This window comes from Sciurus vulgaris (genome assembly GCF_902686455.1).
Source record: "Sciurus vulgaris genome assembly, chromosome: 2".
NCBI lineage: Eukaryota > Metazoa > Chordata > Mammalia > Rodentia > Sciuridae > Sciurus > Sciurus vulgaris.
This window is the reverse complement of record NC_136462.1, coordinates 118398745-118424675: the sequence shown is the minus strand read 5'-3', so window position 1 is coordinate 118424675 and position 25931 is coordinate 118398745. Positions and strand designations below refer to the sequence as shown.

At 35.9% G+C, this 25931-nt stretch overlaps 1 protein-coding gene across 1 annotated transcript in view; it reads left to right on the top strand.

Moving 5' to 3' along the window:
• The window catches only part of MYO9A (myosin IXA), a 285639-nt gene that overhangs the window by 228822 nt on the left and 30886 nt on the right, over positions 1-25931 (top strand). Inside the window, 4 exon segments of the mRNA XM_079123120.1 lie at positions 5056-5103; positions 13499-13610; positions 15481-15542; positions 23525-23717. Coding sequence (XP_078979246.1) covers positions 5056-5103; positions 13499-13610; positions 15481-15542; positions 23525-23717 — 415 coding nt within the window.

Genomic DNA, 25931 nt, shown 5'->3' with positions numbered 1-25931 from the left:
GATTTTGATATGATGTGTCTTTGTTCTCATTTACTTCTAAGAATTTTTTTATTTCCCTCCTGATGTCTTCTGTTATCCATTCATCATACAGTAGTGTATTATTTAATCCCCATGTATTGGAGAAGTTTCTGTTTTTTATTCTGTCATTTATTTCTAATTTCAATCCATTATGATCTGATAGAGTACAAGGTAGTATCTCTATCTTCTTGTATTTGCTAACAGTAGCTTTGTGGTCTATAAGGCATGGTCTATTTTAGAGAAGGATCCATGTGCTGCTGAGAAGAAAGTGTATTCGTTCTTGTTGGATGGTATATTCTGTATAAGTCGTTTAAGTCTAAATTGTTGATTGTGTTATTGAGATCTATGGTTTCTTTATTCAATTTTTGTTTGGATGATCTATCCAGCGGTGAGAGAGGTGTGTTAAAATCGCCTAGTATTATTGTGTTGTGGTCTATTTGATTTCTGGAATCAAGAATTATTTGTTTGACATACATGAATGAGCCAATGTTTGGGGCATAGATATTTATGATTGTTATGTCTTGCTGATTTATGCTTCCCTTAAGCAGTATGTAATGTCCTTCTTTATCCCTTCTGACTATTTTTGGCTTGAAGTTCACATTATCTGAAATGAGGATGGATACTGCAGCTTTTTTGCTGTGTCCGTGTGCATGGTATGTTTTTTCTCATCCTTTCACCTTTAGTCTCTAGGTATCTCTTTCTATGAGATGAGTCTCTTGCAGGCAGCATATTGTTGGATTTTTCTTTTTAATCCAATCTGCCAGTCTATGTCTTTTGATTGATGAGTTCCGGCCATTAACATTCAGGGTTATTATTGTGATATGATTTGTATTCCCAGTCTTTTGACTCATTTTTGTTTTTTGACATGATTCGGTTTCTCCTTTATTTGGCTGCTCCTTTAGGTTAGTTCCTCCTATTGCTGATTTGCATCGTTGTTTTTCATCTCTTCCTCATGGAATATTTTGCTGAGAATGTTCTGTATTGCTGGCTTTCTTTTTGTAAATTCCTTTAGCTTTTCTTTATCATGGAAGGATCTTATTTCGTTGTCAAATCTGAAAGTAAGTTTTGCTGGGTATAAGATTCTTGGTTGGCATCCGTTTTCTTTCAGGGCTTGGTAAATGTTGTTCCAGGCCCTTCTAGCTTTTAGGATCTGGAAAATATGCTGATATTCTTACTGGTTTCCCCCTGAATGTAATTTGATTCTTTTCTCTCGCGGCCTTTAAAATTCTGTCTTTATTTTGTATGTTAGGTATTTTCATAATAATGTGCCTTGGTGTGTGGGTCTGTTGTAATTTTGTATATTTGGAGTCCTATAAGCCTCTTGTACTTGGTTTTCCATTTCATTCTTCAGTTTTGGAAAATTTTCTTTTGGAAAGGCTCTCACTGGGGGGTCTGCTCCGAGAAGCTAGCCTGGAAAGGCGCTTTCCGCCGGAGGGGGCCAGGCTGCGGGCTGCTTGGGGAAGTCCCTGGCTGCCCTGTCCTCGTCCCTGAAGCAACCTGCGGGCAGGAACTCGCCATCCTGGTTCAGGGTCTTGAAGCTTGGTTCTGTGCAGAAAGGCTCTCACTGGGGGTCCTGCTCTGAGATGCTAGAGAATCTGGCCCTGTGGGAGGAGCCCACTGCCGGAGTACTCAGGGCTGCCTCAGGAGGACTCTAGCCGCTCTGCCCTACTCTAATAAGCCACCCGAATCTGGGCCTGCCGCCCGGGCAGCACTTCACCGGGTGGGGGAGACTCACCCCGTGGCTCTATTTTAGTCCGAGTCTCTCAGTGCCTCCCCTTCTTGAATCCTGGGTTCTGGAGCGACTGGAGATGCAGTCACCTCTAGTCCGCCATCTTGGATCGCTGCCATTAACCTTTATCTCTACTCTTTATCGATAATCCTTAAGTTTGGTCCGTTAATGCTGTCCTACAATTCTTATGTATTTTGATCTTCCTTATTTCCTCAGAAGAAAGTATCAGTGAAATAAAAAAACTGACACTAGAGAGATTTAAGTTATTTCATGCCAAACTATGTGAGATGGAGAGACTTCTTATTGAACCTTCCTGATAGCCATACCCTCTCATAAGTTTCTCTGAACATGGACAATAACCTCATTAACTTCCCTCTGATTGAAATCTGAGAGGCTCCTTATGTTCTTGGGTGTCTGGGCGTTCTGGTCACTTTCTGGAGGGAGAGCCAGAGGAAGCAACCCCTGTTTATCTGTGGCCTAGTGATCAGACCTTTCACTGTTTGGGAATGTTGGGAATGTTGTCTTGTGTACCCACCTGTATAAATGCTTCATGTACCCATAGCTATCAAAATAGGTGTGAACTCACCCATGTAGATTTCAGGGTGCATGGCAACTTGTGGCAGAAGCATGGTGGTCCAACATTAATGGTGCTAAGTGGCTCATGGGAGGTAAAGGGTAGCTTCCCCCACCTAGGGATTGCATGTCTGTGGTCCTGCCTCTGGGCATGCTGAATTGTGGCCAGCCTCTGTGGAGCATGCATATGCAGGCTGCCTCTTGCAAGTACAGCACTTCTGGGGCTTGGATGGCTTCTGCCAGCTGCTGGGACTTGTGCAACATCAGGCCCACATTATTCTGCTTAGTGACAGCATCTCTGGGTGCATATTTAAGGGTTGGTTCTAGGTGGCAGGGATCTGTGGGACACTTCTGTGTCATACACAGTGTTTCTGACAAAGTTAACCACCAGGTCATGCACAGAGGCTTGACTCGCTAGGTACAGTCAGTGGTAGCAGTGTAGATGGGGTATAAATCTGTGTGCCACTCCTGTTGTGCCTGTGCCAGGGCACAGGGTTATTCTTCCAAATGCTGGGCTTGCACAACTGCTGTTAGGCCTAACTGTTGGCAGACTAATGTCTGTGTGTGCTCAGAAGAGGCTGTCTCCCATAGCTGTGGCTAGCAGCTGTCACACCTGCTGCTCCCTATGTGCCACACTCCCTGAAAGTGATTTACTTGCTTTTTGTTTCACTCTACTGTACTTCCCCTTTTTTGGGGTGGGGTTGATATCAGCAACCTTCAGCTAGCAGTGATCCCTCTATACATATTACTCTAACAGCTCATTTTGAAGGCTTTTGCTATGATGCTGTGATAGTATTTGCTTCTCTCTGTAGATGGGACAAAAACTGTAGATTTAATTCCTTCTAGTGAGGAGGCTTAGTCACGGTCTCTGCAATATGGTTGCATAGTTTTCTGCAACAATTTGAAATATGTTGTTCACTTCTTGCTCACTAAATGGCTTTGCATCTTCTATCCCAGCTTAATTAGATATAACTTTGTTTTCTTTCATTTTTACCAAAATCATCCTGTCAACTTTGCCTCTCCCTCTTTCCCTTTTTTACCCCTCCCCCCAAAAAGCTCAGGGTTTAGAGTTAACAAATACCTTCCTGTTTTCTGTTCCAGGAACCAAGACTTCAACTCTCTCACTGTCCAGTATAATGTCTTCGTGCATTCCCTTTGTCATTCACCCCTCTGATCAGCTGTTCTCTGAACTGTGGAGAAGCTGAGATTTATTACCTAGTTCCACTTTTCCACTTTTTCCTTCCCTTCCTTTGCTTTTTGGCCATCCTGGGAGATTGAACCCAGAGTTGAGCTAAGGCAAGTGCTGTATCACTGAACTACATACCAGGCCCCAGGGCTTTTAGTTTTATTTTGATACAGTCCTTTTCTCTCTCTCTCTCTCTCTCTTTTTTAAACATTTTTAATTTTTTTCTTTTTAGTTATATATGACAGTAGAATGTATTTTGACATATCATACATACCTGGAGTACAACTTCCCATTTGTCCCCCAATTTTGTGGATGTACATTATGTCCTATTCATTCTGTTGTCTTTCCATTCTCATTCCTCCTCTCTTTCTCCCAGTCTGCCTGTCCAATCTGGTGGGAATCCCCACTGACTATTTTGAGTTAGCATCCACATATCAGAGAGAACATTCAACCTTTGGTTTTGGGGGATTGGCTTATTTCACTTAGCATGAGAGTCTCCAGTTCCATCCATTTAATGGCAAATGCCATAATTTTATTCTTCTTTAAGGCTGAATAATATTCCATTGTGTATTCACTGCATTTTCATTATCCATTCATCTGTTGAAGGGCACCTACATTGGTTCCATAGCTTAGCTATTGTGAATTGAGCTGCTATAAACATTGATGGGACTGTATCACTATAGTATGCTGATTTTAAATCTTTTGGATATATGCTGAGGAATGGGATAATTGGGTCAAATGGTGGTTCCATTCCTAGTATTTTGAGGAATCTCCATACTGCTTTCCAGAGTGGTTGCACCAATTTGCAGTCCCACCAACAATGTAAGAGTGTACCTTTTTCCCCACAACCTCACCAGCAATTATGTTACTTAGTCTTGGTAAGTTATCCTCCTGTTTCAGTCCCCTGAGAAGCTCGTTTGCCACAAGACCTAGCTTGTTTACGAGTTTTAAAGGACAGGATAATATTTTTCTCTACTGTGGTTATCAGGAAATATCACATGTAAAAGAACTTTTCCATGTCCCAAATGATAACTTACATTTACCTTTGTGATAGAGTTTTTCAGATCCAAAATTTCTTTAAAATTAATCATTTGATTAAAGATTAAAATAATCATTTTAATTAATGATAGTGTGGCCTATAGACAGAAGCAAGGCTCAAAAAGAGAACAATCTCAACTGGGCATGGAGCTTAAGGCAGGAGAACCCAAGTTCAAGGCCAACCTCAACAACTTAGTGAGACCCTGTCTCTAAAAAACAAAAAAGGACTGGGTATATAGCTCAGTGATAGAGTGTCCCTGGGTTCAGTCCCTAGTACCAAAATATGGAAATAAAAGAGAGAATAATCTCTAAAGTATCCTTACATACTGATGCTCTTATTAGCACTGTGTTTTACCAAACTTAAAATTTTCTCAAATTTGCTTATTAGTATTATACTCTTCCTCTTGAAGGAACTGCACCCATTGAACAAACAGCTGAATGTTTGCAAAGAAGAAAGTATGTTAATCTTTGCTATCTCAATTACTCTATTTCTCCCCACCCCCTCTGCCAGGTGCCAAAAACAGAAAGAAAGAAAAGAAGAAAAAAAGAAACTGATTTGGTAAGTTATAACCTGTTTTTTATATTACAGAATAACAAATTTTCATGTCAATATCTTGAAGATTATCATAGAATATTTCTGTGTATATATTTAAGGAATAGGTTTACCAGGCACCTAGAAGTAGTAATATGCGTCTTTAGAAAAATTTTGAGTGACCAATGCATTCAGTGATTGGTTTTGTTTTCAATGGTAGATTACTGAAAGGCAGAAAACTGATAAATATACAAATTTGTACTGTTTTCTGATTAGATCTACTCTTTCTATAGTTTTGCTTTTCCTAAAAATCTCAAGTAGATGGAGTCGTATGGTTTTTGCATATGACTTTTTAGCATAATGGTAACTCGACAAGTAAAATGTTGAGAAACTGCAAACTCTTTTGCAGGTGACTGCACCATTTCAGAATCCCACCTTCAATATTCTAAGAGTTCCAGTCACTTCACATCCTCATCAACCCTTGTTATAGTCTATCTTTGGAGATAAAGTAGTATCTTACTGTGCTTTTAATTTACATTTCTCTCATGACTAATGATGTTAAAACATGTTTCATGTATCTATTGCATGTTTGTACTTCTTTGCTGAAATGTCTATTCAATACTTTGTCCACTTTTTAATTGGGTTATCTTATTATTTGTGTGTAACTTTCTTTTTATACTTTGGATAGATGTCCTTTATCAGATATATAACTTGCAAATATTTTTTTCTAAATATAGCTTATCATCATTTTTCTTTCATTTTAATTAATAACTCATTAATTATACAGACATTTCCATACGTGCAAATATTGTGTTGTGTTTGAATTCACCTTCCCTAATACCCTCTCTCCTCCTTTCTTTCCACTTCCAAGTCCCTCTTCTATTTTTAGGTCATTTTTTTTTTCCCCTTCAATTTCTATACAAGAGAAAAGGTGTGTGATACTTGTCTTTCCATGTCTGGCTTATTTTGCTTAACATGATTATCTCCAGTTCCATTCATTTTCCTGCATTTCATTCTTCTATGGCTAAATAATACTCAATTATGTCCATATACCACAACATATGGAAGTGTTTCCCATATGTTGTTTTCTAGTGGTTTCAGTTTCAAGTCTTAGGTCTTTGATCTACTTTGAGCTGATTTTTGTACTGGATGAAAGGTAGCAGTCTAGTTTCAATCTGCTACATGGGTATGTCTTATTTGCCATCGTTTGTTGAAGAGGTTGTCTTTCTAACACCTTTGTCAAAAATCTGTTGACTATAGATTCATGGTTTTGAGTTCACTGTTCTGTTCCATTATTCTTCGTGTTTGTTTTTATGCCAATACCATACTTGTTTTGGTTACTATGGCTTTGTAGTATATTTTGAAATTTTATTTATTTCTTTTGCCTAATTGCTGTGGCTAAAGTTTCTAATTCTAGTACTATATTAAATAAGCGTGGTGAGCCTGGGCCATCCTATCTTGTCCCTGATCTTACAGAAAATGCTTTGTTTTTCCCTGGTCAGTATGATACTGGCAGTGTTTTTATCATGTACAACTTTATTAAGTAGAGGTATAATTATTCTTTAGGACTTTTATTATGAAGGGAGGTTTTGAATTCAGTTTTCAGATATTTCCTTAAGATTTGTGCATCTTTGTCCTTCAAGGATACTGATTTATTGTTTCCTTTTTCATTGTGTCCTTACGTTTTGGTAGCAGGGTTACTACTGACTTCATAGAGTTTGGAAGGGTTTCTTCCCTTTCTACTTCATGGAATACTTGGAGGAATGCTGATATTCTTTCTATAAAAGCCTGATAAAATGCATCAGTGAATCCATCTTGTCTTGGACTTTTCTTTCTTATGAGACTTTTTATTACTTCTTTAATCTCATTGCTTTTTATCACTGTTTAGTTTTTTTTTTTTTTTAATCTCGGTTGAATTTTGGAGGGCCATATATATATATATGGCCATATATATATATATAGAGAGAGAGAGAGAGAGAGAAAGAGAAATTTGTCTGTTTCTTGTAGATTTTACAGTTTATTGATATATAATTTTTCAAAATACTCCCTAATTTTATCAAAAAATCAGTGATATCTCCTCTTTAACCTTGATTTTCTTTATTTGGATCTTTTATCTTTTGTTAGTTTAGCTAAGGGTTTGTCAATCTTGTTTTTCTTTTCAATGAACCAATTCTTTGTTTCATTTATCCTTCATATTGTTATTTCATTCTCTCTTCAGTTCATTTCTGCTTCAATCTTTATTATTTCTTTACTTCTGTATATTTTGGGATTCTAAGACCTTTAGATGCATCATTCTGTTATTTCTTTAAGATCTCTCACTTTTTAAAATGTAGGTACTCTTATCTATAAACTTACCTCTTAATACTGCTTTTGCTGTATCCTGCGGGTGCTGGTATATTGTGCTTTCATTTGATCATAGGCTTTTTAAAAAAATTTCTCCCCCAATTTCTTCAGTGACCAATTGTTCTTCAAAAGTGTATTGTTCGATATCCATGTGTTTATATGGTTTCTCGCTCTATTGATTTATAGTTTCATTTTTTATGATCTGATAAGATGGAAGAATTTGTTTTCATATATCAAGATTTACTTTACTGACAAAGTATGATCTGTTTTGGAAAAGGTTTCATGAGCTGATAAAAAGAATGTGTATTCTGCAAATGTTGGAATATTTTATGTCTATTGTTCCTTTGATCTCTAGTATAATGTAACTCTGATTTTGTTGTTGTTTTGTCCGGATGATGATGTGTTTATTGGTGAGAACTGGGAGTTCAGTCACCTGCTGTTGTACTGAGGCCTACCTTTTCCTCTATATGTCCAGTAATGGTTTTGTTGTTGTTGTTGTTGTGTGTGTGTGTGTGTGTGTGTGTGTGTGTGTGTTTAAGACTACATGCTCTGGCTTCTAGTACATATATAATTATAATTGTTATACTTTCTATATACATTGTTCCCTTTATCAGTATATAGTGACTGTCTTTGTCTCTTCTCCCTGATTTTGGCTTGAAGTCTGTTTTGTTGGAGATAAGTATAACTACTACTACTTGCTTTCAGATTCTGTTTGCTTACAAAATCATTTTTCATCCTTTTACTTTCAGTCTGTATCTTTGATTATAAAGTGAGTTTCTTGCAGACAAAATTGTTGAGTCTTATTTTTTAATCCAGTTTGTCTGCATCTTTTAATTGGAGAATTAAGACTATTTACATTCAGTATTATTATTGAAAGATATGTGCTAATTCCTATCATTTTGATGTCTTTCTTCTGGTTATTTTGACCTTTATGATTTTCTTGTAAGATTTTTATTCTTTTTTTGATTTTAAAGCATAACTTTGGAGAATCTAGTTATCTAGGTTGGAGTTATTTTCTCTTTGAAATAATCTTTCCATGCTTTACCGAGCCTTAGAGTTTCTGAGAAATCTTTTATTATAATGAGTTTGTCTTTATTTGTGACTCAGTACTTTTTTTGTGAAGCTTTTAATATTCTTATTCTGTACTTTTGGTAGTTTAGCAATAAGAATCCTGGAGATTTCTTTTTTGGTCATGTCTATTTGGAGTTTTCCTGTATTTGAATGGTACCTTCAATAATAATACTTAAATAATAGTATTCTGCTATTATTTCACTAACTTTTTTATACCTTTAACCTATAACTCAGTTCCCTTATCTATTTCTATTATGTGTTAGTTTGGCCCTTTAATGATTCCCCATAGATCTGTATGTTATGTTCTTTTTTTCATATAACTGATTATTCATTCCACTTTAGAACCTTTAGAAGAATCAGTTGGTAGTTACTAACTTCCACAGAACTCATGTTGCCTTGATTTTTCATATTTCTTGTGTTTCCCTGTTAAGATTAATGCATCTTTTGGGATAGAAATCTCTTCTACTTTTTTGTGAGATTCTTTTTAGGGAACAACCTTTTTTGGATGACATTCCCTGGATAATCCATGTGTTGTGTAGCATTGAACTTAATTCCAAATGAACTTCTTAGTTTAGTTCCCCATGACTTTTTTTGGCTGTGGTTTTTTGGACATAGTGCATACTGTTTCAGACCCTGAATGACCCACTGTTGCTGTAGGTCTCATAAGAATTGGGACCCTATGGAAGGTATATGTAGACAGCAGAGAATATGGTGTACACCCTCTGTGATTACTACTCCATTCTTGTCAGCAGTGTGCAGACTGAAAGATTATGTGAGTGAGCTGCGCTGAGGTCCCTCATAGGTTTGGAATCTGCTATAATCATCTTACTTCTCTCTGTTGTTTCTTTGGGGATGAATGACCAGAAGTGAGACTTCAGGTCCACTCCCAGCTGTGCCTGTTCATGACCAGGTGATTGACTGGGACCTTTTTTGTTCTCTAGTCTTTACATTGAGGTGACAGCTAAGGTTTGAGTGGGATAGCTAAGGCTGGATTGGGATATAATTTTTCTCACTTGAGCTAGGGGTATAGCTTAGCAGCAAGGCACCCACACCATGCTTGAGGTGCTGGGCTAAATCCCCAGCACCATTCAGAAAGAAGCAAACAGCAGTGACAACCACATCACCATTCTCAATAGAAAAGCAAGGGACAAAAGTAATGTGTGGGGTTGTGGCTCAGTGGTAGAGCGCTTGCCCCTTGTATGAAGCACTGGGTTTGATCTTCGGTACCACATAGAAATAAATAAATAAAAGTATAATGTGCATCTACAACTAAAAAAATATATATATATAATTTTAAAAATAATAAAGTAATAATAATGTGGGATAAACTAAATTGTTAAGAAAAAGTTAATTTTTTTAAAATTACAATTAAATAAAAATCAAAAGGAGGAAAGATGAAGAAGATCCAATTAAAGAATTTAAAAATGGAAAAAGGAAGAAAATATTGAATATTAAAAGGGAGAGAAAAAGGGTGATGAGAATGGGAAAGACAGTAGAATTAATTGGACATAACTTTCCTATGTCATTATACGAATACTCTGTGTAACTCCACATCATGTACAACCACAAGAATGGGAGGTTATACTACATGTATGTGTGATATGTCAAAATGCATTCTACTGTCATGTATAACTAAAAAGAACGAATTTAAAAAGTGGGGGGGGGGGTTAGAAAAAGAAGAAAACACATAACTTCAAACCAGACAGAGTCTTAATAAAAAGTAATAATTTCTTGTTCATCAAAGTGGTTGATTGTTAAGAGTGGATGTTCACAACTGGGGCTGAACAGATCTGTGATCTTGTATGTTATGTGTCCCTTATAGAGAGCATTAGCTTCGGGTTATTCACCTTTTTCTTCTTTCTCTTACATTGCTTGCCAGGCAGCCAGCAGAAGTGTTTTGTGATTGGAGCCAGCAGTAATACCTGTCAACTGCCCTGAATTGGGGCAGAATCCAGAGATTTTCCTGGCAGAGACTTATTCCAATTTTATTTGCTTTCGGCACTCTGTAGGACAGAGTTGATATGTTAGCAGCAGTGTATCAATGTCTCTAGCACTTTTTGTTATTGTTGTTGTTTTTACGTCAGGGCAGGGAAACACTGTGAGGCTACGATTATCCATATTGAAGGTGGGGGTTGCAGTGACAATTACCACACACACTCCACAACACTAGTATTCCAGTACATAAAAGCAATTGTGTAATCACATAGTGGCTCATTCCCCCTAACTCCCACAGTTGGCTTCCCAAGTTGCCAGTCCTAAAGGAAAAGTAACCTTGGTTCTCTTAGATGTTACAGAGTGGTTTGGTGCCACACAAAATTCCCAGCAGTTTAGTATCATAGACTATGGCTTGGAGCGAATGTAGCTCTCAAATCAGATGTTCACTGGTTCAGTGTATAAGTATTTGTTTTGGGTTCCCAGGGTCAAACAAATGCTTTGACACCCAGAGCAGCAAGCTCAGACAAGATCCTCTCGATGACTTCCCATTACTGTACCATAAGTATATGCAGGGAGGTAGGCAGAATGGGCCAGAATGATAGGTGGATCTCAGGTCCACTATCCTGTCCTGCACTGTACTAAGTTCTGTGCTCTCTGGGTCTCTATTTTCTTTCACCTCTATCCCCTCCCCATTCTCTACTGTGCTGCCACACATTTGGCACTGGTCACTCTGTCTTACCTTCTCTTTACTATCCAAAGTCTGTGAGTTTTTCCAAGTCTCTGTTTTCACAATTGAACTTTAGTATTTTCCCACATTTTTTTGTTTATTTACTTTATTCTATTTAGTCATACATGACAGCAGAATGCATTTTGATTCCTTGTACACAAATGGAGTACAACTTTTCATTTTTCTGGTTGTACACGATGTGGAGTCACACCATTCATGCAGTTATACATGTACATAGGATAAAGATGACTGTCTCATTCCTCCATCTTTCCCACCTCCCTGCCCACTTATCTCCCCTCATTCCCCTCTGCCCAATCCAAAGTTCCTCCATTCTTCTCTTACCCCGCACCACCATTTGTTTTAATTTTATCTTATGAAGAAGCCAATTAGCACTAATCTCCAAAATTTATAAAGAACTTAGAAAACTTTACACCAAAAATACAAAGAACTCAATCAATAAATGGGCTAAGGAACTAGGCAGACACTTCACAGAAGATATACAGGTGATCAACAGATATATGAAAAAATGCTCATCATCTCTAGTACTTTAGAGGAATGCAAATTAAAACTACCCTAAGATTTCATTTAACTCCAGTTAGAATGGCATTATCAAGAACACAAGCAATAAGAAGAAATGTTGGCATGGATATGGGGAAAAAGACACTCATACATTGCTGGTGGAGTTGCAAATTGTTACAGCCACTCTGGAAAACAGTATGGAGATTCCTCACAGAACTTGGATTGGACACACCATTTGACCCAGCTATCCCACTCCTCGGTTTATACCCAAAGGACTTAAAATCAGCATACTACAGTGATGCAGCCATATCAGTGTTCATAGCTGCTCAATTCACAATAGTTAGATTGTGGAACCAACCTCGATGCCCTTCAGTTGATGAACGGATAAAGAAACTGTGGTATATATACACAATGGAATATTACTCAGCCATAAAGAAGAATAAAATTATGGCATTTGCTGGTAAATTGATGGATTTGGAGAAGATGCTAAGTGAAATAAGCCAAGTCCAAAAAAACCAAAGGCTGAATGTTTTCTCTGATAAGTGAATGATGATACATAATGAGTTGGGGGCAAGAGAACAATGGAGGAACTTTGGATTGTATAGAGGAAAATGGGGTGGGAGAGGGTAGGGGAAGGAAAGATAGTGGACTGAGACAGACATTACTACCCTATGTACATGTATGATTACATGAATGGTGTGAATCTACATTGTGTACAACCATAGAAATGAGAAGTTGTACCCCATTTACGTACAATGAATCAAAATGCAGTTTGTAAAAAGAAAAAAAAAAAAAAAAAAACAGCAGCAGCAGCAGCAGCAGCAGCCAATGAGTACTGGTTGCCTTTAATCTGCTATCTTTAGTTGTTCCATTTTTTTTTTTTTTCCCTTAGTGGGACTTTTGAAGGTTAAGTTTTAAATTTTAATGAAACCTAGAGCAGTATATCTCACAGAGCATTAGAGTTCATTTGTATGGTTTTTCATTTCATATTTTAATTAGCCTTTAATAACCATTTGTAAAGTTTTAGTATAGAATCATTGTCTGAAAAGCCTATTAAAATATTCCTACATTGTCCAGTTTCATATGTGTGTGAAGTGGATTTTCTTCATATATTTCAAGTAAACTGCATGCTACGAAAGTTTGAGGGCAGAAGTGGATATGAAAATCTAGGTGTCTTTAATTTAATTTTTTAGTTTTAATCTCTAGGAGAATAAATATCAATAGGTATAACACAGGTAAACAAGCCTTTTTAGATCATCAGTAGTTTTCAAGTGTAAAAGGTTTCTGGGATTATAAAAGCAAATAAATTTGAGAACTGCTATTTTTTATTTAACATTCTGACTCAGTCACATAAAATAGTTGTTATATGTTTGTTGCATTGCTGGTTTTTTGCCCTGGGAATTCAATCCCAGGAGCACACTCTACCACTGAGTTACACCCCAGTGTTTTTTTTGTTTGTTTGTTTGTTTTTGTTTTTGTTTTTGTTTTTTAATTTCTATTTTGAGACAGTCTTGATAAGTTGCCCAGTCTGACCTTGAACTTTCCATTCACCTGCCTTAACCTCCCAAGAGTCTGTGGTTATAGGCATCTGTCACTGTTCCTGGATATGTTTCATATAAGTTGGTCATATTTATCTTGTATCTAGATTGTTAGCTTTTTGAAAGCAAGGACCGTATGTTTTATTTCTAGAGGATCATGATTCTCCCCCTGAAATAAGTGCCCAGTAAAGGCTTAATCAGGGATTGATGTATTTCCCATTTGCCTACAATGTTAGGGTAGCATTTACTATGTTGGCTTTCATATGAACAGCTTAATTTTTTCATTCAGGTGGAAGAACACAATGGTCACATTTTTAAAGCCACCCAATATAGCATCCCTACATACTGTGAATACTGTTCTTCTTTAATTTGGATAATGGACCGAGCCTCTGTTTGCAAATGTAAGTATGAAAGATCTGTGAGGAATTTTTTAAATCACTTGACATTTCTGTTATCTTTTGTCTTCAACTAAGGTAATTCATACTAATTGTTTAGCTTCATCTTCCTACAGTATTCTCCTTTACCTGCTGTGTTCAAACTCGATATTTTGTCATTACTGTGTCACTGAGATGTGCTTCTAGCTCACTCTACTTGAATTCATTTCTCCCAGATTTTAGTACGACTTCATATTCAGTTTATTCATGTCCCCACTTGTATGTTACCTCCTCAAAGAACTCTTTCCTTTCTTTCTCGTCTAAAATGCCACCCTGCCCCCTAATTATCCCTTTAAACAGTTTTAGTAGTCTTTATAACACTTTCACCACCTGCAATTATGTTAAATATTCATGTATTTTCTTGTTTGTCAGTCTGTTCCACCTAAGGTCAGGAATCTTATTCACAGTGCCATAACAGTTCTGGCACTGTATAGTTATAATACATATTTATTGTATAGATGGACCTATAGATGAATGAATGAATGAATTCTTAGTTTATAGCCAAAAAGATACATTTTATACTATATTCAACAGAATATGTAAATTCTAAAATGTTACTACAGACTTTTCATAGGTCTGCTTGATTCTAACTAATAGTGAATCTTTTGCTTGCTTTTACTCCTCTTATTTTAGATGTATACTTTGGAGCTATCAGTAATTCTGTGAGACTTTGCTTTTACTAGATGGCCTGGGTTGAATAAAGGAAATATTAGAAAAGAGTCCAGTATGACAGCAAGGATAAAAGTTGTGTTTGCCAGAGCAAAATCACCACTATTCCTGGATAAGCTTACTGGTTCTATGGTTCAACAGCAGTTTTCTTTTTTAAAAATTGAATGCTTCCTGAATTTGCACATTATCCTTGCATAGGGACTATGCACTTATCTCTTCATCATTCCAATTTTAGTATATGTGCTACTGAAGCAAGTGCTTTTTTTCTTTTTATTATCACTCTAAAAAATTATGAGTGAAAAAAGGAGTAGTTTGAAATGTACGTGACTATTAGTCCAGTTCTTGAAGATTTGAAGTAATTTCTACTGTGACGTAAAGCTGAAAGTTTAAGGAATTTGTTGTTATAACTGAGATGGGCTTGGTTTGATTTCTTCATGGAATTAACTTTCTATGTGATTATCCTAGTGATTTTACCTGTACGGTGAATGTCCCCTCACCTTCCCCTGCCTTTGTTCTTGGCTTTGAAAACCCAAAATATCACACTTTGAATGCTTGAATAAAGGTATATTAAGGTATTTGGTATGCGAGAACTGGAGCTGGTGTAGAAGAATGACATAGACCAACTGTGTTCTCATCATCTTCCTCTTGTGTCTCTTCCTGCTTACCAAGTGCCCAGCCGCAATCATATGACACCCAATAAATTATTTTTTCTTTGAACTTTATCTCATCTTCCCATTTACAACTGATATTCTTTATATCTGGCTTTCATTTCCCTAAGGGTTTTTGACAGTAATGCCTTCCTTACCCATAACTCTTAATAAGTAATTTTGGTGTTTTAGCAGGTTGTAGACCAGGGGTAACATGAACACTAATTTATGAATCAAACCACAAAGTTAGATAAATATCCTGTTGGAATTTGGTGGAATTAAATACAGGAGCAGGACAGGCAATCTTGAAAGAGTGAAAAAGCTTTTTCATTGATAGTGGTGATAAATGTTGGGCATGTTTTCAACTTCATTTTAAATTCTTTAACAAAGTACAGAGTACATATAAGTTCTTATAACAGCCTCAGATCTAATTAAAAACCTTGTTGTCAAAATAAAATAATAAGCTTGATAAATTGAATAGCAAACTTATGAAAATGCTGCATTCTTAACCTGTTTTTCAGTATGCAAATATGCTTGCCATAAGAAGTGCTGTCTGAAAACCACAGCCAAGTGCTCTAAAAAGGTAAGAATTTATTATCTGTTCATAATAAAGAACAGCTCTGTAGATCTTTTGTGTCTCATGCAAAAAAAAATCAAGGCTTCTTTGATATTTCTATGGTGGTTCCTAAAATTCTGACCACACATACAGTAAGAAATGAAATTTTATGTCATGATCCAACACATTTACAGGAGATGTGCATATATAACTGGATTTATTTTCCTGAAACTATATGACCTTTACTACATATGTGCTAACAAATTGATTTCACAAACCACAATTTGAAAAACACTGCTTTTAGAAGTTTACTTCCTTAAACACTCATAATCTTTCCAGGAAGATAAGCTGCAATTAAAAATGAATGAATTCAGGGTCTGGGAACTAGCCCAGTACTGGAGCACTTGCCTAGCACGCGTAAGACTCTGGGTTCAATCCCCAGTACTGCAGGAAAAAAAAATTTACCCATGAAGAACAGAATGCACCAGCATAGTTAGAAGGCTAAAAAATAATGACCAATTTACTCTTTGATACCTTGTGCTTTCAGGAAGCAACTATTTTTAAAAAAATTCTAGGTTTGTATTGAGGTATACTCTCATTTTCTTATTTATTAATTACATACTGACAATTGTTGAAGTAGTATGTAAATATGAACAGTAGAAATGTATATGCATTTTGTTTATAGCCTATGTATAGGATTTGCATATGTTCCAAATCAGTAGACAAATCATGGCAAAGTGTAGAGTCAGATTTGATTCAGGACTTAGAATATAATGAAGAGAAGATGTTTTGCTTCAAGCTAAGATGGACTAGCTTGTGGCAGACCGATACTAAAAAAGTCTGTTGGCAAGAGTCAGAAGAGCTGCCTAGGTAAATTGGACTTTAGGGGATTCAATCCTAGAAAGAACAGAATGCAGAGTAGTAAATCTGTATTTGTGTAATGCTTTTATCATAGCGTAAAGTTCTTAGTTTTTGTTGTAGAACAAGAAGCCAGTATTCTGGACAGTGGGTCACTTTTAAGAATCAGAGAAGCCAGCAGAGATTTTAGCAATCTCATAGGACTACAGAGACACAAATTGGAGTTTAACTCTGCCAAGACTTGAGGAACCATGATTCATTCATATAGAGAAATAAGCCTGAAACACAGATTTTTTTTTTCCCCCCTCAAGGCATTTTTGGTTCCTTTAGTGGCACATGGCAAACAGCTAAGAAATTAATCAGAAAGGAAGATTGGTATTTTCCACAGTTACACAGTGCTAAGGAAATAGAAATTGGAATTGTAGTGTCCACCATCAAAGAGAAGGACCCTAGTCTCTACCTCAGATTCTGACTGAGACCTCTGAAAAACTGTATCTTGCGAATGGGGTGAACCACTGATGGAATGGCTTACCAAAAGCAGCAAACTGTGGGACTGAAGTTGTAGCTCCAGTAGAGTGCTTGCCTCGCATGCATGAGGCACTGGGTTTGATCCTTAGCACCACATAAATAAATAAAATAAAGGTATTGTGTCCATCTACAACTAAAAATTAAAACAACAACAACAACAACAAAAAAAAAACAAACCTCCAGCAGACTAGCTTTGAAGTAGTCCTTGCCTGGATAATCTGTTCTTATTCCAGTGACTCACCAGAGAGAAAAGGATAAAACCACTTAAAAAATAACATCATCCAGAATCTTTTTAGTTTTTTCTTCTGTAATATCAGACAAAAAGAAATGGTACTAATTAGTAAACAAATAGGCAATAAAAATGGACTCAGATAACTAGTTACTTAATCACCAGATATATACTTTTAAATTTTTAATAGGTATGTTCAAATAATAAATAAAAAGATGGAGAATTTCACCCAAAAATATAGTTAGGTATATATTATAAGGAATCAATGGGGAGTTCTAGAAGCATCAGAGTGTACTTGCACAAGCCAAGATGACTGTGACATCAGTAGGTGATAAAAATCTTATGGGACCTCCTCCATCATATACATGTTCTGTCATTAATTGAAATGTCATTATGCAACATATGACTGTGTGTGTGTATTGCCAGCTTGGATCCACATCATACAAAAAGCATCTATAAATCAGTTAGGAAGAAAGCAAACCTATAGAAAATTGAACAAATGATTATAGAAATGCACCACAACACCTGGTAAAATTTCTTAAAAGCAGTTAGAGGGAAAAGAATAAATACTACCTAAAGGAGCAAAGAAAATACTGACAGTTGACTTCTAAACAGAAATCTTGGAAACCACTAGGTATGGTAGCCTGTAACTTGGGAGGCTGAGGCAGGAAGACTGAGAGTTCAAATTCAGTCTCAGCAACTTAGTGAGACCCTAAGCAACTCAGGGAAACCCTGTCTAAATAAAATATTCACAAAGGGCTGGGGATGTTGCTCAGTGGTAAAGTGTCCCTGGGTTCAATCCCTGATACCAAGAAAGAAAGAGAAAGAGATACAGAGAAGAGAAAGAAAGCCAAACCAGAATTCTGTACACAGTGAAAGTACTCGTCAGATTAAAAGTATGAAGGCATTTTCAGACAAACAAAAACTCAGAATTTATCAACCAGGCAGAAGACAGATGGTCTCAGAAACAGGAAAATAGAAAAAAAATGAACAATGGAAAGAATAATATATGTAAATGTGCATTAATGGAAAACATAATGTCTTGAGGTACTTAACATATATCTAGAGTTAAAATGCATGACAACAGTAGCAAAAATGGCAGGGGAGTTAAAATATTCCAAGGTCCATAAGTCATCTAGGAATAAGTCATGTATTAGACTTAAATATGTTATGGATATTTGTTGAAATTCTAAAGTAACCACTAAAAAATGATATATAATTGAAAAACTAATAAAAAATATGAAGTAGAAAAACAAAATAATTGATTAAAGTAAATGAAGGCAAGAAATGAGAGAAAATACACAGGGTGTTAAAAATAGATATGTTAAGTCCAAATATATTGGTAGCTTATATTAAATAAGTAAGTACTCCAAACAAAAAGCTAAGTTAAAATCTACTGACAAATCTTATATGAAAGAGATGTACTTATTAAGTTTAGAGATAGCTTTAAAAAAAGGAAAAGAATGGAACTACATACAGTATGCACAGACTAACCAATAGGAAAATAGTATAGCACTACTAATATTAAAATGTACTTTTTAAGGCTTTACTTCATATGCTTCATGATGATGAAAGGGTCAACCTATTGGGGAGATGTAAAAATTCTAACTTCATAAGCCTCTAACATTAGTTTCAATACCTGGTAGGAAAAAATAAGAATGCAGATAATACAAAAAACTTGATATAATTGGCATATTGAACACAGCCTCTATAAATGCTGAATACACATTCTTTTCAAGTTTACACAGAACATTTGATCAAATTGAACATTTGTTAGGCCATATAAAGCAAGGCCCTACAAATTTCAAAGCATTGAAAATATTGAGAGTATATGCTTTGACCTAAGTGAAATTAAGCTAATCAATAAAAAGATAACTCTTTAATTCTCTAATGTTTGGAAATTAAGCATTATATTTTTAAATTATAAAAAATAGATATTTTGAGCTACAATGAAATTATAGCATAGGAAAAGTTGTAGATTACAGTTAAAGTGCTAAAAAGAAAATGTAGCTTTAAACGAATACATTAGAAAAAGAGTAGGACTATGGAAATGATCTAAATTTCCATCTCAAAAAGGGGATAAACATCAAATTAAATTCAGAGAGAGAAGAAAAAGAGATGATAATAATAAAGAGGAATAAATGAAGTCAAAGCACTTATAAAATAAGAAAAATCTATGAAGCAAATTTTGGTTTTGTTAAACACTAATAAAATGGATAAATTTTACTAAGAATAATTAAGAAAAAAATGTCTTAAGATTTGAAGTTGCCAATATGAAGAAGAAAAATCTGAATATCACTGCAGATACTGCAGACATTAAAAGGAAAGTAAAAGCCATTATGAATAACTTGATATCAATAAATTTGACTATGTAGAACAGTTGAACAAATTCCCATAAAAACACAACTTTGCTAACGAAAAAATAGAAACTCTAGAGGGCAGTATCTATTAAAATGGAATCTGTAGTTTGAACTCTTCCCACAAAGAACAAGTGGTTTTACTATTGAAGCCATCCAAGTATTTAAGAAGAAAATAACGCCAGTCTTACAGACATTCCTAGAGATGGTAAAGGAATAACTCATAAGTTTTTTCTTCAACTTAGTAAAACTTTCATGACAGACATGAAAAAATACTACAATAATGAAGAATTATAGGTCTGTCTCCATAGATACAAAAGTCTTGAACAAAATATTAGCACATTGAGGGCTTGAGGTGTAATTCAGTGGTAGAGCACTTGAGTAATTTGTACAAGATCCCAGGTTTGATCCCCAGTACCATCAGTAAACACACATGCACATTGAATCCAGTTATCTGTAAAATTGGTTATACCTCACGATCAAGTTTATTTTTATTCCATAAATACAAGGTTGATTATCGTGCAAAAATATGATTCCCCCACATTGTACAAATAAAAAAAAAAAGACCAACTCAGTAAACATAGGAAAGGGTATTGTATAAATTTCAAAACTCATTCATTATTAAATCAAACAAAATAGAAAAATGTATTTGCAATATATAGTCATGCATATAAAACAGTTAGGTGGAGGCCAGATACTCAGCTTGCTAATCTAACTTCATTATGTATCATCTGTCATGTATCTGACAGTCATGCTCCAGACATCTGTGTCAGTTGAGGGAGATACCCTTTGAGAAATGCATTAGGTGATTTCATCATTGTGCAAGCATCAGTGTACTTGCACAAGCCAAGATGACTGTGACATCCGTAGGTGATAAAAATCTTATGGGACCTCCTCCATCATATACATTTTCTGTCATTAATTGAAATGTCATTATGCAACATATGACTGTGTGTGTGTATTGCCAGCTTGGATCCACATCATACAAAAAGCATCTATCAATCAGTTAGGAAGAAAGCAACCCTATAGAAAATTGATCAAATGACTTAAGCAAGCACTTAGTGAAAGAGGATTTCCAAATAATCAACCAAGATAACTCACTAATCATCGGAGGAATGTAAATCAAAACCACAGTGAGATATATTATACACCCACTAGAATGACTAAAATGAAAAGCATCCTAGCAAGGATATGGAACACCTGGAAATTTCATACACTGCTGGTAGGTGTATAGGTTGGCAGTATCTGTCAGATGTTTTTACCATAAGCATTTCTCATTAGTGAACAGTACCCCTTCAAGATATATACCCAACAGAACAAAAGGCAAAGAATGTTGATAAATCACCATTATGTGAGATATACCAAAGCTGAAAGAAACATAAATGTCCAGTTCTGAATGTCTAATTGAATAAATAAATAAATTGTGGTATATTTGTATAATGGAATACTTCATAGCAATGAGATTAAACTGTTGGAAATCACAAACACCATGTTAAATGAAAGAATCCAGAGACAAATAATATGTTATTCTGTTTAAAGTTTAAAAATAGATAGACCTCATAGTGTACAGATTATATAATTTCATTTCTATAATGTTCAAAGGCAGGTAAAACTAATTTACACAGGTAGAAATACAGATAATAGTTATTTGTGAAGGATGAAGGTCATAGTAACTGAGAGGGATTTAGAGGAGTTTTAAATAATTGGTAATACTCCATTTCATGTTTTGGGTTCTGTTAACAAGTGTGTATTTACTTTGTAAAAATCTGTTAAGCTATATCCTTTCTACGTGTATGTCATACCTCAATGAAATTTTACTTTAAGTAAACATTGAAGCTAATTATAAAAACAGTTTTGAAAAGTTTTGTTTGGTTGAAAATAGTAAAAGTCATTTTGTCAAATTGCTTTTGGCTTAGGTAGCAGCTCTGGAGATTGAGGCAGGAGACAGGCTCAGATCCAGCCCTAAATTAGTAAATTAGTAAGGCCCTAAGCAACTTAGTGAGACCCTTTCTCAAAATTAAAAATAAGAAAAAAAAAAGAAAAAAGGACTGGGGGTAAGACTCAGTGTTAGAGTGCCCCTGGGTTCAATCCCCTGGACCCAAAAAATAAACAGAATTTCATAATTGGTTTCAAATAAAAAACTTTTAGTTTGATAGTCTCAAAAATTGTATGTTTTTGCTTTCATCATTTCTTAACATATCTAATGCCATAGGGAGAGCCATGCCATTTAAATGAATAGATTATGTGTGCATGTATCAAAATAATAGCAAAAATTTTGGCTTATGTTTATTTTAATCATTATAAGCAAGTATTATTACATTTAAAAAAATAATTTATTGAGCATTTGCCATGTACCAAATATTGTGCTGTGTTCAACTTAATCTTTTACAACTCTGAGGTAGAAAGGTGGTATTACTGTTGAAATATGAAATAACCTACCAGGTTCATATAGTGACAATGCAAAACTTCAACCTGCATCCTTTAAACACTTGAAGAGTAAGTGTACTTTTGTCTCAAACCTACAAATATTTTTCAGAGATGGTGCCTGCTATTAACTTAAGATAATTTAATATGCTTCAGTAAATATTAAATTAATTCTCAAGTGCTAAAACACAGAGTATGTAGGTGTAAAATAATACAAAACTTGTCTTCTTCGTCTTCTTAAAATTCTCTAGTAATTTTCCTTACCTGTCAGAATAAGACCTGGATTCCATAACTTAGTAGCCAAAACCCCTTATAACTCATTTTTAGTTGAGTCATATTTTGCTTTGCCCAGCTTTGTATTTCTGTTTCCTGAGCCTAAAAGGTTCTTTTCTTGCTTTCTTATGTACTACATGCTAACAATGAATTTAAGTATGAAGTCTTTTTGAGACCTTTAGTTGTTACCCCAGCCTGATCTTTTCCTGATCTAGCTATCTCTGTTCTGTTTCCATAATAATCTAATAAACATGTTTATTGTTTTACTTTTCTCCACAAGCTATTATACAGTTTTAGCATCAGTCTTAGGGAAAGGGCTGTCTCTTGATTTTGTTCCCCTGATACCTAGCACATAAGAATGAATGAATGTAAGAAAAAGAGAAATAAGGATCAATTCAAGTAAGTTCTTGAATGTCAGTCTCAGGAATGTTTGCTGTTTATTTTGATATATACTAATTAACCACTGAAAATTTCTGAGGATAAATAAAGCAGATTACATATAGTTTAGAATATATTTAAAGGGTAGAAAAATGAATGTGGGGAAATTGGTCTTAAGCTGTTGGACTAGAACAAGTATGTAGTGATAGAAGTTCAACTAGGATGATGACACTGAGTGCAGAAAAGAAAAAATAGCATCTACTGATTAACCAAAAGAATGTGGCAACTAGTTGGATGCAGGTTGAAGGAGAAGTGGGGTATATAGTGGGGTGTTAAAGGAGAAGAATCATGGAGAAGAAGGGAAGATTTACAAGAAGCATTTCAGTCTCAGGAATAATACCTGACATTTTTTTTCTGTGAATTGCTTCAAACAGTGGTTATGACAGTTTTATTGCAGTCACATAAGCTGTAGTTATGTTATTGTATATACTATTAAAGTCAATAAAGGAGCTGTAATACTATTCAGAGGTCAATCTGTGTGAGACTTTTGTTATGAAATTAGTTCTCAACTAAACTTCTTTTTGTAATATTAAAGCATTTTAATGCTCCAGAAATTACAACTCTAATTCATATAAAAATCAGTGGATTTTCTAATGGTACCTGGTAAATATTCAAGCTTTTTGCATATAAAATCCAGCCTCCTTCTCCAACACCCAAAGCATACCTTTGTATAAAGATTTCTGACAGGAAGAAAAGTAGCAGCCCATCACTGCCTTGATCTTCCATTCATTTTCTTTTGGGGAATCCTAGTGGGAAAGGATTGAAACTAATATCTTATTTAACCATAATGTCTACCCTATTATAACTGTCTTCATAAAACTTTAGGAAAATAAAAAGTAGTTACTCTTAAAGAATAAAGATGTTTGAATGCATTTGGAACCAAAAAATTATCTTTCATTTAGTATGATCCAGAACTGTCTTCTCGACAGTTTGGGGTTGAACTGTCCCGTTTGACCAGTGAAGACCGAACTGTTCCTTTAGTGGTGGAAAAGCTCATAAACTACATTGAAATGCATGGACTTTATACAGAAGGTATTTACCGAAAGTCTGGTTCAACTAATAAAATCAAGGAGCTTCGACAAGGTCTAGATACAGGTAAGATGGTGTCCTCAAAATCAAGACAAGTATTTTTATTTAAAGAAGTCATTTAAAGCTTTTAAGTTTTCTTTACTTAAGCTTGAAGAATGCAATCTTTTCTGTGGTACTTGTCATTTTGTGTCTTCCTAAAGAATCTTTGGTTTTATGAAGTTAATTCAGCAAACATATATTGAGTGTATCATTTGTACAAAGCTTCATTAGGTACTAGAGACCAATCTAGTACCTTTTTGACATTTAGTGCTTTTCCAGTGCATCTTTCTGCCTTCCTATGTCGATGATTTGGTTACTTAAACTGACAGTCAGTGATTTGGGCAATTGTCTGTATAGAACTGTAGTCTCAGTCCAGGAATATGTGTAGGAGGTTGACTCTGGTTTCATTCTCAACTTCTACTCCTTATCACTATTGGAAAGAAATGGTTCTAAGAGAGAGAGGGTGGTGGAACAGAAAATCCCTTAAGCTCACCCACTTAAAAACATTTGAAAAGTCAGACAAAATTTAAAGTGCATCAGTAACAGAAGGGTCCTTAAAACAGAGCAAACAGTTTAACAACTTGAAAAGAAAACTAAGCTGGGGGTCCACAGCCATATTGTGGAGCCTTCAGCTAACCAGTAACCCTCTAACATCAACATGGTATCTTCCCATGCCCTGATAGCTGCAAATTAAACCAGAGGGAAGTCTCCTGTTTGGGACTTCCTGAGAATCCAGTCAAAAAGAACTTCTAGAATGACCACACCACTAGCCAAAAATTGTTGAAACTGCCTCTCAATCCCCCTCACTGTGAACAAGGGTAAAGGGCTGGTGTGGACCTGTCCTGGAAACTATACCTAATCCTGCTCAGCCTGACCCTGGCAAGGACAGAAAACTGCTTGGCATTCACTCACTTGACTCACAGACAGCAGTGAAGCAGGTTTGGCCCCAAACAGAGGAAAGCAGATTCACCAGGCCCCAACCACTGACACTGAGGAGAGACATCATGGAAAGACTAGGGATAGTCCACGGGATTGCAGAGCCATACCAGAGGGAAGCTGCCTTAATATCCAGTGACCTAGAGACCCAGCAGAAAATAACCAGATTCTATGCAGAAGGAAGGGACTGCTCTCAACCTTAATAGGTGCACAGCCTGACCTGTGATCACAAGGGGCAAGTGAAAGAGCATTGTTTGGCTACTTGTGGGACTTTGCACCAGAATCAGTGCCTGCCATTCACAACCTGGGGCACTGGAAACTAGGACCCAGGTGAACCCACCTAAGAACCCTTCACTACAGTATCTCAGAGAACAACATCAGCTCTGGGAATACTTCTGAACCACAGAACACCCATGGAAAACCCACAACCAGAACTCCTGCATTCACAGCCAGCCACCAGGATCTTACCACCATGAAAAGGATCCTATAGAAGACAGCCGGTACACAGTGACCCATAGCAATCATAGGGACACTCCAGAACTTGCATCCTGAACTACTGCACACAATAGATGCAGCCAACTCACAACGCGGCTGGTAGGAGGTTCATAGCACTAGGGAGTTGGCTTCTGTGCCCCTTCAACTACGGAGAGATCCACAACCAAAAACTGATGAACATCTGCTAAATGTCCAAACCCCAGTGAAATCCAAACCAAGATTCAACAAGAATTTTCTTTGCCTTGACATAGTTTACTACAAACAACTCTAATGTCAACTTTGAACATAGTAACTCGTTAACTTGAATAACTGTTAACCCAGTAGCCAACATTGTACCTTCAACCCATTTGAATGTATTTCATCTAATGGTTTAGAACATTAATTGGAATCAATCTTCCCATCTTTGTTTTCCTAACTGTACTTTTCTTACCCTTTATGCATCCTCTTGCATTATCTGCTACTACCTCAAATACCCACCACCATTCATCTATTTTTTTCTTTCTGCTTTGGTGTAAATTATTCCTTTATATCTTTTTTTCTCTCACTCTCTCTGTCTCCTTTTCCCTCTCCTTTTTATCCAGTCTTTCTTCCTCCCCTGTTTTAGTCCTCACTTAAGTAAGTTTATTAAATTTAACAACAAACACTTTGACCTATTCCATAATTTTATTATAGATTTATGCCTAAATTTCAGGAACTGTGGAGAACAATTGTAACAAGTTTTGTTCTCAGGTTTGGCTCTGAAATGATTATAGTAAATAGGGCTCACGACATCTTTTAAATTGGTGCTACTGTTGGGATCAGCAGTGGTCA